This window comes from Glycine max, chromosome 4 (assembly GCF_000004515.6).
Source record: "Glycine max cultivar Williams 82 chromosome 4, Glycine_max_v4.0, whole genome shotgun sequence".
Taxonomy (NCBI): Eukaryota; Viridiplantae; Streptophyta; class Magnoliopsida; order Fabales; family Fabaceae; genus Glycine; species Glycine max.
Window position 1 is genome coordinate 9,286,253 of NC_016091.4, and position 15,935 is coordinate 9,302,187.

Sequence of the window (15,935 nt, forward strand, 5' to 3'; positions counted from 1 at the left end):
AAAGATTTGGCAATTTATGAATCTCTGACCATTACATTCCTGGCAATGGAAAACAAATACATTTTTGACATTTTTTTCACCCCCAATCTACAGCACCAGAGTAGGGGGAGACCACTCTTGTTCTCAAGAGAGTATGTTTGGACAATTCAAATTACACAGTCAATGCTTGGTGCACCGGGACCGCTGGTAACCATAACAACCTCTTCCAAGTTCCTTATACAAATTGCTGCTTATATATGACAGTGTTTTTTTTGCCATGCAGGGACTTCCAAATTGTGCCATGCCACATGTAAATGCCTGCGGTCAACACATGACCATCCTCAGAAAAGTTGGACCTCCATTACAGTGGAATGCTGAGGTCCTTCATGGAATGAACAAATATGTTATACAACCATGGTATCAATTCCTCAGGGATACTGATTTGTCACACAGTGATGAGCTCTCTTTCTATTGCAGGATCTACGACAAAATATGGGAAATTGTGATCCGCCGCAAAATCAATTGGGATCGTTAAATTCTTTTTATGTAATTTTAACTTGTCTATCTTTTTTAATTTTCTGAATGATTTCCATATTTGATGTTGAACACTACATATATTATGAATATTTGCTATTTGCAACTTCACTTTCTTTTGACGTATTGGGCCCATTGGCTTTCTTTGCATTCGTTGGGCCATAGTCAGCACTTTGCTATTTGCACTTTGCTATTTGCACATTGGGTTTCTTTTCATTCGTTGGGTCCATTGCCTTTCTTTGCATTCTTGGGCCCTACGCACCAGTTCAAATTTTGTTATATCAGCCATCTTATTAAACTTTTTTGAACTTCCCAATATTACCAACTTTCACAACTCTACAACACATAAATTTTTTTATGCTACCTCACTATCTAAATACCATATAAGCTTTTTATAATAATTATATACAAAAATGTCACAATTATAATGATTTCTTATTCATTATTGGTATAAGTAAACAATTTTACTATGTATAAAAATTCTAATTTAACAAAATATGTTTTTATTAAAAAATTCATTTCATTCATTACTATGTATAGATATTATGTATTATGCCAAATGGATAACTTCAGTTGTACATGCCTGAAGTGGTGTTCATAAAATGCTTAAGCTACAATTACACAATTCAACAATTTCACAATTACAGTGCACATTACAACAATTTGCATAATTCCACAACTTAAGCTACCAAAAACCATTTGTCTAATTACATTCCCCCCCCCTCCTACATTATCAAATTACACTCCTCTGCAACATAATAAACACAATAAGAAGCAAATACAGACCTAACAAACAACCAATACAATCCATAAACATTTTTCCTTCATCTTCATCTCACTAATCCTGGTTTGCAAACCCTTTTCCCTCAACTTCAATTCATCAACCTCCTTCATCAACCCTACAATGATTTTCTTTTGACGATTGTTGCCAACTGGATCATGCCACTGAAAAAAATTACACCTTTTCCTACCTGTATCCTACATGCCCAACATAACCAATAACAATCAACAATTAACACATAAATCAATCCCTACCGAATTCATTTTTTTTTCATATGCACCAAATTAATATTCCTTACCTTGTATAGACCACAACCATAAAAACGCCTCCCTGGATTTTCCTCAGTCCACGATGTCACTAGTGGAGCCTCTATGTTACACAGACAAAACACGTGACTTCGGGCCTCAGAGGTGTACGATGACGAACTCCTTCCATGGCACCACTACGCAGAGACACCGACAACTACACTAAATTGATAGATAACTCTTCATCCCATGAAAATATTCACATCTAACAACTTTATACAATTTTTCCTTCTATATTGTCCACAACAAATACTTGCATCTTCAAAACTACAACACATAATATAACAACAAAACTCAAAACGGTACAACATCCAGGCAACCCAAACTGCAAAAGAAACATGACTACAAAATAACAACCAAACAACAAAACGGACTACTCAACAGTTGTTTATCTAATATTTGCAGATATTTGTCTAATATTCACAGATCAATTTTTTGGCATCACAAACACAAAAACAAAATACCAAACTCATGTCTATCCCTATCTCCATGTTGCTCATTTTCCCAATTCATATTTTGGTTTTCTAAACTCTCAAGCCTCTCATAAATTCCCTCCGTATGCTTCCTCAAAACTTGGTTCATCCTTTGACTTAAGGCATCTAACAACATCCTATGATCTCTAGCAGGGGATGAAGGTCCCTTTCTCTCAACCATGAACATAATCTGAAATAAGAAAACCTCACCAAAGTGTTTCACTTAAGTGTTTCACACAATTAGGCTTTTCAGCAAATGTACTTTCTAGCCTTTTTCCACTCGTTCTATAACTTAAGGTTCTTACAACAATCAAAAATCTATGATCAACAATAACTTTCAAGAGTAACAATCACAAGGCTTGACACAAAATTTTGAACACCAACAAAAGGGAAGTAGCAAAGAACAATTTCACTACCTGTAAGAACAAATTATATGGAAAACAAGGATTAGAGAAGACACTTGACACTTAGGAATTTTATCAAATAAGTGGGGTGCAAGGAAATTTAATGACTACAGCTGCTGTACTCTGTGTTTTTTTTTCTACTGAATTTAATAAAGAACAGCCACAAGTTGTGCAATTTTTTTTTTGTTTTATAACACAAACTGCTTCTAATAATGAAATTTGTAACCTTGCAATCAAACTTTTAACTTGCAGCAACAGATTCACTAGATTACCATTCCCCACAACACAAGCTCATGTTTAACACTCAATAGAAATCAACACCAAGAACAAATATGCAGTAGAGTATGAAAACAACAACAAATTGAAGAAAGCAAACAACCTAATTGCACAACCCAAATTTTATCAAACACAAATTAGGGTTGTGTCAAAAGCAGAGTATGAACAAAATTGATTAATATAATGGAGAAAAAGGTAACTCAATTCCAACCCTAGAACTGAGCTCTGATACGAAATGATGAGAACCCAAGTGCTTTGGTTCAAAAATCAGATCTTCTAGGATGGAATTCGCACACCAAGAAGAGAAAACCAATTGTGGTTTTTCAAGAGGGGACTGTGGTTTTTCAATAGATTGTTTCCTTTGCTTTTGAAAAAACCTTTTGGGGAAAACAGAAAAGTAGTCGAGGGATGCTTTGCAACTTCAATCGCGTGTGGGGGGACAACAGACACAATTTGAGGCATCCATTTACTACCGGTAGCAAAGAAAAAATAAGGACCGTTAAATTAGCTTTTCACTAATCGAACGATTCGCATTGCTTACTTTTAAAAATGTAAAACTTTCGTATGGTGCGAAAGTAGTTTCACTTTTACACCCTAAACATCGTCCTTAAAGTAATACAAAGAGTCGTCAATGACCAACGGATACATATTATAATGAAATAATAATAATTGTAATACATAACTATGTTTTATAATGTGAGCACATCACAACCTATTATCTTAACTATTGCGTGTTTTATATACAAGCTAATGTAGTTATTTTAATAAAGGGTATATTTATAAAAAGTTCTTACGTATACAAGCATGAGAAACTTTAATTATCAGAAAATATATTATGACTACCAAATAATTTTAATTATTATCAATAATCATGATTCATGGGAATTAACTTTACCAAATCATGATTCTTGTTATGAAAAAACTTATCATCTATCAACACACATTCTAAGTATGTTAAACCACTTCCATGTAAATTTAGTTTTCAATAAAATTAGATTGGATTTGAAGTCATATTTAAAATACATTAATTAAAAAAAATGAATTTAAATGGATTAAAATTAACTTTCAAGTTCCAAAAAAAAAATAAAAAATTAACTCTCAAGACTTCGTTGTGGATCTTTATAGCTCCGAGCGATCTTGGGCCCTACAATTTCAATTTCCCCTGTCTCGGACATTCAGTCGATAAGCTCTGTGAAGGCTATTAATTATTCAAATCTCGAAGCATTGTAATTATCCGGAAAAAAAAAAAAAACAATGAAACCCTTATAAAGAAGAATAGTGAAAACGTACACAGACAGTTGAAAAATTGGAACTTGAAACAAAAGAGAGAGGCGTGCAAGATTTACACTAATTCCTTCGAATTCAGATTCACTCGCAACCACGGTGGCCATCGGCAACGCCCATGGCGACGCCGGAACCGCAACTGGAACCCACTTCTGACCACCGCGTCGACTCTCTTCCGCTCGTCGACCTCCGCCTCCTCTCTCAACCCGAACTCTACACCCTCTCCCTCTCCGGCGCCACTCACTGCCATCGCCGTAACAGCGACGACGACTCCGTGATTCCCAAAATCGACCGTTCCAATTTTAACGAATCCGCCGGCAGCCGCAAACAGACCTACTCCAAACTCCGCCTCAACAAGCGCAAACAAAATCCCGCGGTTCCCGCCTCCTCCTCCTTCCACATTCCGCTCCACATTTCGGAGCCCGAGGAGGAAGAAAACTCCCGAATTGTCGCTCTTCTGCAGCAACTCTTCGGCGTCGAGCCTCTCCGCAACGCCCCGCGCAACGATGCGGCGGAGCGCCGCCTCGTTCCCGTCCAGGTCGACTTCAAACAGCCGCCTCCGATGTTCGCGGCGTTCCAGAACGTTCCAATTGACGTAGTCGCAGACAGCAGTCAGAGGAAGCGGAAGCGCGGGCGGCCGCGGAAGGACGAGAATTCGGTGACGGTTTTCGTCGAGGAACCGAAGAAGGTTACCAAGGAGGAGAATTCTGTGACGGTTTTCGTTGAGGAACCGAAGAAGGTTAACGGTAACGGCGAGGTGAACGCGGCGGTGGCGACAACGACGACGACTGTTAACGAGACTGTTGGTTTGGATGAGGATCCGTTTGAGGTGGAGTTGAAGAGGAGGACACAAGGATTGGAGACGGAGCCACAAGTGGTGGAATTTTTGGAGACTTTGAATGGAGAATGGGCGAGTCAGAGGAAGAAGAGGAGGATTGTGCCGGCCAGTGAACTTGGTGACTTGTTGCCTGCGGGATGGAAGATCGTGATTATTACTATGAGGAGGGCAGGTCGTGCTTCCGCTGTTTGTCGCCGTTACGTAAGGTTTTTTCTGTTCCTTTTTCATACAGTCTCTAATTGCATGCAATAAGGCTTTCATTGGTGCTTCAATTCAATGACTCCATACTTTAATGTTTGAACTGTGATGCTTTCGTTTTCTGTCCCTGTCTGGCTTCTTTGTTTTTGTGTATGTTTGAAAACTGGTGAGGGTTGTGTAGTGCTTCCATGCAAGGTTTTAAATTACAATTGCTTGCGGTTGTGGTTTCATTGTTGTTTTCTTTGATATGTCGGGAAATTGAAGACAAATGCAGCTGATGCGGTCACAATGGCAGTCATGGAACCCTGAAAACCTTGACGACGTTGCGGTAGTCTAAATCACGGTTGTGGACTGTTTTTTCAAACCTTGCTACGTATTTTAAGGATGGGGATGAAGTAATGAGTTTCTGTACTTCATCTTTAACTTCATAAAATCTGTCGATTGATGCCTGCATCTGAGTTCAGGTGTTCCTACTAACTGAATTGTTTGCAGTTTTCCACTCAAATACCTTTAAATTTGGTTAGGTTTGCGAATGAAAGGGCGTGCAAATATCGGAAAATCTGAAGGCCTATTTCCTAAACCATTCCCAAATCGCGAATAACGTTTATGATCAATAATTAGAATACCATATAAAGGTATTGTAACATAAAAAACATTAAGATACATATTGGCCGCATTTTAAAGTCAAATAGTTCATTCCTCTTGTGTCAATTCAGTTGGTTAAGCTACAGACATGAATTATAAATGCACGACGGGTTTGATTCCTCGCAATGTGTTCTGCCCCTTTCCGTTACTTTATCCTTTCTCTACCTTCCACCTTTTGACACTTCCTTAGACCAAAAAAAAGTCAAATAGCATTATAGCTAATAGAGTGAAATATAAACTTTAATATAGACCAAGATTCAAGTCATAATGGTAGTGACAAAAATAAAAGAGTGAATGCACAAGTTATTTCTATAGTCCCTAAAAATGCAGCAAGTCGCTCGATGATCAATATGGATGGTTCAAGGTGCAATTTTGTGATTCAGACAATTCAAGGTGTGTATCAGCACAAAAAACTATTCTGGATGCATAGAAGTCAATAGCTTTGGTGTGGAGTGGAGTAGGCACCCCACCTCTCCTAGATGTTGCGCCATGGTGGCCGCGCTGCATTTTCAGTTGTTCCAAAAATCGTGAATGTTTCGTGAGTACAATTTGCAGTCGCGATTTGCATTGTAGGGTTGGGGGAAAGAGACAACCCAAACATTGTCATTTGTGGCCTTTTAGAGGTTTTTTAATGAAGGATAAAATTGTAAAAAGGGGTCTTACCATTTAACTCGCATTTTCACCCCTCCCCCTCATTCGTTTTGATCTTGCGTGAGCCCAACCCAAAACCCATTCGTGCTTGCGCAAACCCCAATCTCGTGAACCCTAACCCCATGCCTGTTCCTTGGCACTTCTAGCAGCGCTTCTGGCGATGCCTGCACCCCTGTTTCTTCCCTGTTCAGCTTTGTTTTTATTTTTCTGATTATCGTTTGCTGTTTTGGGCATAGTGCTTAGCTGTTATTTTTCTGTTTTTGACATACAATCAGGCTGTTATTTTGTGGTTTTGGACATAGAGATTTGATGTTACTTGCTGTTTTGGATTGGACCTATGTTGGTTATGAAGGTTAATCAGAATAAATTTTTAAATTTAGGTGTTTTAAATTTTTCAGCACACACACACACGTCATGTAATATAAATCTACTTAAGGATAAAAATAGCGGTCATCCCGCTATAACGATGCTGCTATAGTATTTTTTGGATGGCAGCCATTCCGCGCTGCTATCCACCATTGACTACTATGTGTGGATGTGGTGATATGTTGAATTACTGTATCTTAGAATCGAATTGCATGAGTCTTATCACCATTCATACTGATAGCAATATCTATGAATTTTTATGTAAAGCACTTTTCTTTGCACATATGCCACGAAAGCAGGAAAAAAATGGCAATAGGATAAAAATTCTTGTGAATTTTATGTAAAGCACTTTTCTTTGCACATATGCCATGAAAGTAGGAAAAAAATGGCAATAAGATAAAAATTCTTTCTGTTTCCTTTTTCTAGGTTACAAATAGATGCATGAACATGAGTCTAATTGATAAGAGGAATAGGTGGTTTCCAAAAGGATAGATTAATTTAAATCCCGTTGCCCTATCTCTTTGGACATTATTTGAGTTTATGACTGAATGCAAACTACTCATCTCCTTGTCACTAGTCCACCCTACTAATAGAGTTTCAAGATGTTAAATTAAATTCTAACTAAAAAGTGAAAAAAATTGAATATTGGATAAGAGGGCCTTTTTTCAAATCAATTGAAATTTGAAAAGTAAATCCACTGTGTTTGTTAAGTTTTTAAGTGGATTAGTACATTTGGACTGATCATCAGCTTGGGCTGGGGCATTGGATCATTGGTTCAACTAGTAAGCCACTTGCCGAACTGCATAAAATAAAATGAATATATAAATATTTAATTTAAATAAAGAATACATAACAGAATAAGACATTTCACTATTATTCTACCATGGTGGCACCATTTAACAACATTATTTCCAATTAGCTTTAATTCCGTCACAAATAAATACTCTATATGCCCACATGACCATGGTTATTTTCTGAATGTGCTGGTATGGATATGGAAATATTTCCTACCACTTAAATGCTCTATATGAACTTCATTGAGTAGCATTAATAACAAGTTCTCTGAACCTGAGCAACAATTGAAGGCATGATAGAAGATATAGAGATTAATTGTCATTTTTATTCCATGGTTCTCATTTAGAATACCATCTTAAAATCATCCATATTTAATATGAAGTTTGTATGTTTTGTGTGGTCTTTGTACTATTTCTCATCATATTATTGTACCTTTCAATTTTATATTTTCACTGTATTCAAGTTATGATGCGGATTTTTATACTTTTGGATCTCAGCCTGCTTATGATCTCTGAATTATATGGACTGCAGTGCTGTGGCATTTCAGTTTTCTATTCCTGCAGATATTGCAATGTATCTTAAAATACTTGTATTCTCCTATTTCTTAGTGATATTTAGAATAATGTCCATTTTTTATGTGTAACACACATCCTTTATCAATTTTGCCCCTTGGGAAATAATTTTATTTATTTATTCGCTCAAACACAAACATCAAATCCCCAGCAATCCAGTCATTGATCCTCCTCGTTTCACTGTAATTCTGTTAACAGAAAAAACTCATATGATACCATTTCTCCTCAAAATGCAGCATTTTTTTTGTTGTTAAAATGTTATAATGAAATGGATGGAGAGATGAAAAGTGAAAAACATTGGGGATTTGAAGTTTGACATTAAATTGATAAAATTAATCATTAAGAAATGAAATTTTAATTGTCTACTCTTTTACGTATTACTTGTGAAGGATGAGGATATTTACTTTGTTGCAGCTGTAACCTAAATTCTATTGGTTCTAATTGTAATACATATATTGACTATTGCTTTCTTGTGGTTATAACTGTTATTTACATTGGATTCTTATGCAATTTCCCTAATTTGATTCCATCCAGTCCTGATGGACACCAGTTTGAGTCGTGCAAAGAAGCTTCTGCATACTTGCTTTCTGTTTTTGGTGTTCAAGATAGAAGCCATTTAAAATCTAGTTATTCTGATGGTGCTCAGCAATTGTCCAGTAGTATGAACAGGGCATCTGAAAGTGTAAGCTAATATTTGTAATGTTGTATTTCTTTTTTTCTATTCCAATAACAAAAAGAACATGCTTAATTTTTTTAAATACATGTGCAGAGTGTTGGTCATGTCCCTACTGGAGACATGAAGACTGATGCCAGTGCAAGTTATTTGCCCTCAGCTGGTGCACCTATACACTCTAGTCATGAGAAACAGCCCCCCATATCATCATCAATTGGGAGTGAAAATTTCAATAGTGATCTGGCTTTGGGATGTAAATTAGGAGATGCTACTGGTGGAGCCTTTAGAGACTTTGACTTTCAAACTGAAGATAAAAAACTATCGAAGGCTGATAAGGATGATGGAAATTCAGTTCAGGAATGTTTTGTGGAGGATAGAGTTTGTAATGTACAGAGTGAGAAGTTGGTTGGTGCTGTCGAGTCTAGTGATGCTGCATGCAATCTTTATATTCCTTTGGTTTTCTCTACTCCTTTCTCCAATAATAATAGTGACAATGGTCAATTTTTAGATGAAATAAATGCTTCCAGATGCATGAAGGGTGGCATTAGTAATTTTGCTAGTCACGATATAGATACTGGATGCTGTGAAACTGTTTCTTGTGGAAATGAGCAAGCACATGTTGACAACAATGGACTTGGGCTTTCTGTGAAATTAGTGGAAGAGAACATTCAGAAACTAAGTTTTGAAAGCAGCATGCTGGCTCCAAATTCTGAGGGGAAAATACATGCTGGTAAAAATTTAGAGGATGGACATCTTATCAGTTCACTGGAAGATATGGAGATTAGAGATGGAAAGGCCATTATGAATGACAAACAACAAATTATTTGTAGCAGAGACCAGACTGAAATTAAAGATGTTTCTACTGATGTTAAACTGCATAGTAGTTCTGAGGGTTGTTCACTCGTCTCATCTCATCATGAACTTAATACATCTACAAGTAATATGGACAGGACACAGACTTCCGAGCTGAAGGACTCTGCTGAGGAAAATATTTTTGATAGTGATTTATTTAGCTCATCTATTGATGAAAGAACACGTGTTCACAGTGGCTACATTAGTAATGTTTCTTTTAGCTCTTGCACACAGGATGCATCCGAGTATGGTGGATTTGATTTTGCTTCTGATCTTAAATTAGATAAGGATGTTAGTGATAATCATATTCTTTCAAATGAGGAGGCTGTGACAAGGAGTTTACGGGAAAGGAGTTCCTTGAATGACCAAAATAGCATGATGGACAATCTGTTGCACAGAAGTTCTGAAAGTAACTTATTTGCTCTAACTGGTAATCAGCACTCTTGTGCGTTTCATGATAATGTAAATATCTCTGATGGAACCTTTGATGCACTCAAAGTTGTTGATGCTGGTTGCATGGAGCCTCAGTTGGGCATTGTTTCTTGCAGCAATATTGCTGTTGATGCATATACTACTGCTAGCATTATGCAGGGAAAACCACAAGGATGTGTATCTGTTCCTCTTGGTGGAAGTATATTAAACTTTGAGAAGCCAAGTGATGATGGTGTTAATAAAGCAAATAAATCCTGCTTACCAGAGACCGCTCAGAATGAAGTTGAAATGTTCCAAACTGACTCTATGGGTCTGCCCAAATTTCGGTAGCAGTTAGGTTCAGATGCAGATGTGGTGACCCATGCAGTGCAGGAAGCAATTTCTTAATAAAACTTGTATGATAGTTCTGCTGAGTGTGCTGGTAACCACAAGGCTCTGGTTGTATATTCTCAATTTCCTATTGAAGATGATAAGCTAAAAAAAAGGTAATGATTATATTTACAGTATGATAAATTTTTTTATGCTGAAGAACTGATTTGTTTTTAAGGATCCATTTATTCCTCTCTGGCCAGATTTTGAAATTCATGATGAAATTAAACTATGATAGTTATTTTTCTTTTAATCTAAATACTTGGAAAATTAATCTAAAAGTAGCTTAAGTCAACACCGAACATATTGTTGCCATTTACATGACTGACTCTTTAAAATGTTCCCATAAAATAGTAGGAATAAATATTTTAGACATGGATGAATTTTGTATATTTAAAAAGAAAAGATTGATTAAGTTTGTTTCCTTAGTTAATATCCTTGTGCTTATGAGTTATTGCCCTAGTCTTAATCCAAAATAATGAGGTTGAGTAAATGGTGTTCATATGCAGTTATATTTTTTTTTAAAAAAAGTTCTAGTTATTTTATTTATGCCTAACAAGTAACAAGAACTTTTCTTTTTAGAAGCTGTAGGATGTGTAATCTGTTAGAAATTTAGAATGCCATTTCTGTCTAGAAATACTTTTAGAATTTAACACTAGATTAGCAGCTAATCAATGGCAGAGGTTTGGTGACCTCTGCATTGAGAACATGGAAAGGCCATGCTCTAGCCAATTGCAAGAATAATCATAAATAATTTGTATTATGGCCACCTTTTGTTGCTTTTAGGTTTAGGTTTAATTATGTGTAATTTTGATCAGTTTCTTGCCTCTTTTATCCTGAGAATAGTGAAAACTGTTAATCCAAAGATTGAATTTTACTATCACCAGTTTCAATGTAAATGGGAGTAACATGTTAAAAGATCTTGAGTTGAAAATGGCTGTGCAAAAGTCATAATTATTTTGTATAGAGAAGTGCTAGGAACACACTCCTTCAAATAAACTTTCTATTTGGCTAAAATTTATTGAAAACTACAAAATCAGGTGAGAGAATAATTAAATATGATGTATAGATTTTTTCTTGTTCTCTGGTTACATGCTTTACCTATGCCGCTGATGACTTTCTAGGGTTTCTAATTTTCTTTTATTTTGGGACAAAACAGATAATTGCAAGCATTGTTTTGTTGATAGATTCAGCAGGTCGTGCTGGTGGCTTCTCCGTTCCAGAGGTTATTTAGCGGTTCTGGTGTGATGCTTTTGCTTGCTTCTTGCCAGAGCTCAGATACCATTTTTATTTTGCAAGGAACAAATTTTCCTTAGGTCCATTTTAGCTCAAAACATTTTTTTAAACATCTGGTAGACTGGTATACTGAAATCGAATTTTAGGTAGGCCCTCCTTCAAATGAAGGAACTAGATTTTCCCCTATTTTTTGGAAGAGAAATTACCAACATTGTCTGGTGATTTTCGTCTTTCACATGTGGATCGCTCTTTGCTTAACCATTATTGATACTGTTATGGGCTCCCTATCTAATGGATACTGCCCACTTTATTTTTCCTTTTCATTCCGTCTCGTGTGTGTTTTCTAGAATTTCCGTCCTATTACACCCTGCTCAATATAACCTTGCACTTAGAAGGAGGGTATTCTATTAGATTCTTGACATGACTAACCGGGAGTTCTTGTATTTGAACTTCATTTATAAAATGAGGCTTGCTAAACTATTTTATGGAAGCAATAACATGGTCCATGATGAACAGGTGAGCTTATATCCGTTAGATATATATTAGAAAATGTATGGGTGCTGAATGACGTTCTAACTGAATGATTGGTGATATTAGAGCATCTCCAATGGGGGTTTCTTAAATGAAGGAATTGTTTTTTACAGTTTTTTTTTTCATTTGAGCAAATCTAGGTGGCAGGTACAGTTTCTTGAAAATAAAAATTGTATCTTCTGCAAGAAATTGTTTCTTACCAATAAAAAGTAATATTTATCTAACAAAAACGGTACCAAATTGCAACAAACAAGAGGGAAAAAAAACCAAAATGAACATTGTGGGAAAGAAGATGAACAACATTACAACATTGTGGGAAGATAAAAAAAAAGCAGAACTGCAACACCTCCATGTTGCCATCGTAGCTCTGAAACTACCACGGTGCCACCATCACTTTGCCTTGTCGTCACGATTGTGACTCAGATCTGTACAGATCTTGGTTGAGTCGAAATCCATGCCACCTTTATTCCACCACAATACCTCTATGTCGTCGTCGTAGCCGTTGAAACCACCATGGTGCCACCACTACTCTGCCTTGCCGTGGTGGGTGGGCTGCAGATCTGAGTCGCGACGAAGTTCCCTCTCCTTGTGCCGTCGCGTCTCCTGCTTGGATCCGCAAAACTTGACCACTGTGGGCGTCAAAGGAGGAAATGCAGAGGCGGGGAAGGGAGCAAAGAGAGGCAGAGAGGAAGACAAAGAGATGCGGAGATAGAAGAGATGCTTGAGGAAGAAGACGCTTGAGTCGTTGCACACTGCACAATTAATATTATGATCGTTAATTATTTCTTTTATTGTGACATCATTTTTTGATCATTACCTTAAACTTAATATAAATATGGGTTCAATTGATATCATTTTACACACAATTTGTTCAACTTCTACTGTCTCTTGTTCTTATTAAGCCCTAATTTTCTTGTCTCTTGTTCTTATTAAGCCCTAATTTTCTTTATTATCTTTAAAATGAATTCCAATATCAATATTACTACAATATGTTGCAAAATCAACCACCCCTACTGGTGACAATTCTCAAAATTCTCAACATTATATGTATCCACCATTTTCAACAAATCCAAACATGTGTTATAGGCCTACTTCATTCAATGTGGAACCCCTTAACAGTGAGCCCGAATCACCAATCGGTCTAGACAGTATTCAACAAGTGAGTATCTCAAAAGGCTGTTACAAAACTAGTCATTGTAAAATTAGCTGTTATAAAATTAGTCGTAGTAAAATTAGTCGTTATAAAACTAGCCATTGTGAATGATGGTATATAATTTTGTAATCCTTTCTCATTCTTGCTTCTTCTCATAAAATTACACAATCTTCTTATCTAATTTTCAACTCGTAAGTTAGCCACATAATGGATTTGAACATTGATTTTGATACACTTTGAGATCTAATCATAAATGAAGAACTTGAAGACAACACCAACGAAGAAGTCATAAGATTGATACTTCAGAGCCAACAACAAGTTAACAACACTACTCGACGTAGACAAAGAAGAAAAATGGTGAATCAGAATCGTGAGGAAGGACATGATTGATTGTTCAATGACTATTTCTCATCAAATTCTGTATACATAGATACTCAATTATGAAGAAGGTTTCACATGCAAAGGCATGTGTTTCTTCAAGTTGTGGAGGCCCTCAACAATCATGACAAGTATTTTCAATGAGGGTAGATGTAATGTGTAGAAACGACTTATCATCATTGCAGAAGTGCATTACTGCTCTTCGTATATTGGCTAATGGCTCACTCGCTGATAGCGTGGACGAGTATATTTGAATTGTTGAAACCATTGCAGTGAAATGCTTATAGAGATTTGTATCAAGCATTTGTGCAATATTTAGGGATGAGTATCTACGAAGGCCAAATGACAAAGACACTAGAAGACTAGTACAAATGGGAGCGGCATGTGATTTTTCATGTATGTTAGGTTCCATTGATTGTATGCACTAGGAATTGAAAAATTATCCAATTGCGTGGAAAGGTCAATTTTGTTGTGGTGATCATGGTAATCCAACAATTATTCTTGGAGTCGTGGCATCACAAAACTTGTGGATTTGGAATGCATTTTTGGCACTTTGGGTTCAAATAATAACATTAGTGTGTTAAATGCATCTAATGTGTTTGATGAAGTTTTGTCAAGATGCGCGCCTGTGGTGTAATACATAGTGAATGGAACCCAGTATGACATGGGGTACTATCTAGCAGATGACATTTATCCAAAATTTGCTACATTTGTGAAGCCATCTCAATGCCACAAGGACAATAGAGAAAATTATTTGCAAAATGACAAGAATCAACAAGAAAGGATGTAGAACATGCGTTTGGAGTGCTTCAATCTCGATTTGCAATTATATGTGATCTCATACAATGAAGAATATAATTTATATATGTATCATATTGCATAACATGATCGTCGAGGACAAACGACACACGTATCAAATCAACATACCTCTAAAGGAGAACAAATGTTCATCATAGAGAAAAACACCATCAACTTCAAGTAGATTTGGTTGTACATATTGGAAACGTTTTAGAAAATAGAATAATGAAAATTAATTTTATGTAATGTTATATATTTTTCATCGTTATGTTTTTCTTTAATGCCATTGTGTTTAATTATTTAATAACTCAAAATTTGAATTAATTATTTTATTTCAACCATAATTAAGTGAAAAATAAAGAAAATATAAAAGTGTAAGTTTAATTATTTAATAATTCAAAATTTGAGTTAATCATTTTATTTCAACCATAATTAAGTGAAAATAAAGAAAATATAAAAGTGTAAGTTTAATTATTTAATAATTCAAAAAAAATACTTTGAGAAGCACAAAACATAACTTAAGAAATTCACAAATTGCCATTAAAGATGCTTTTAGTAATTACTAATTGTAAAACCTAAATAAATACGCAAATTTGGATGAGTTTGCTGGCATAATTGGAATTCAGAGACTCAACTGTCAGAGAAATCCTGACCCTGCTTACCAGTCTTTTGGTACAATCCTCATCAATGACAACGTCGCTGTCCTTGACTGTTTAAAGGCCATGACTTCATTACCTTTCATTGTGGATGCGCCCTCTTCACGCTTAAGGACCTATGCTAGCGCATCGATGGATGTGTTGCTCAACTTATCGTGTCCAAGATCGAGTCTTCCTTCAACATCGTATACATTTCCCAGCACAAAATAATGTGCCTCTGGTGAATAAGTTTTTCAGAAAGAATACGACCATTTTGTTTATTTGAAGGTTCCAGTTTGGAAAATGATGACCGGACACTCAATGTTGTTTGACACCTAAGATAAAAAGACAGAAGACAAAAATATAGTCATATAAGTATGATATGTGATATGATAGAAAGAGATATAAATAAAAAGATACATGTTAAAGTGTAGGTCATAACAAAGAGGTGTTCAAATATCAATATTCTTTCAGTTTATTGGCATAATATAGTGGCTCCTTATAATAATCTGTTAATTCTAGAGTGTACCTACACAAACATCTTTGGTTAAAGCTTAGACATATTCACAATAGCGTGATGAGATTTAAACAGGAAATGGAAACGACTTTTTTCCTAGAGTTACAGTGAGCTCCCCTCTCCCTTTTTCAAATCATAAACATTGTCCCTTACTAATCAAGCGATTTTAGGTATGAAACTTTCTCACATTTCCTCCTAATATCTTGGAACAACTTTCTTGAGTGGAATAATATCCACTTAATGCTCAGGAAAAGCTAAAG

At 36.0% G+C, this 15,935-nt stretch overlaps 1 protein-coding gene across 2 annotated transcripts; it reads left to right on the forward strand.

Moving 5' to 3' along the window:
* The first annotated feature begins 3,728 nt into the window (after positions 1-3,728).
* LOC100780637 (uncharacterized) lies at positions 3,729-11,984 on the forward strand. 2 transcript variants are annotated; one of them, XM_006578258.4, is made up of 4 exons: positions 3,729-5,080; positions 8,636-8,783; positions 8,871-10,543; positions 11,587-11,984. In XM_006578258.4, exons 1-3 carry the CDS (start codon positions 4,155-4,157, stop codon positions 10,386-10,388), a joined length of 2,592 nt encoding a protein of 863 aa, XP_006578321.1. In that variant the 5' UTR covers positions 3,729-4,154; the 3' UTR covers positions 10,389-10,543; positions 11,587-11,984. The 2 variants fall into 2 exon arrangements, with proteins under 2 accessions (XP_006578321.1, XP_006578322.1); XM_006578259.4 differs by having other exon boundaries at positions 11,615-11,984.
* Positions 11,985-15,935: the final 3,951 nt, after the last annotated feature.

Coding starts and splice junctions, on each gene's coding strand:
- LOC100780637 (XM_006578258.4), top strand. CDS start 4,155: ATGGCGACGCCGGAACCGCAACTGGAACCCACTTCTGACCACCGCGTC. Junction 5,081..8,635: donor GTTTGTCGCCGTTACGTAAG/GTTTTTTCTGTT, acceptor GATTCCATCCAG/TCCTGATGGACACCAGTTTG. Junction 8,784..8,870: donor TGAACAGGGCATCTGAAAGT/GTAAGCTAATAT, acceptor ATACATGTGCAG/AGTGTTGGTCATGTCCCTAC.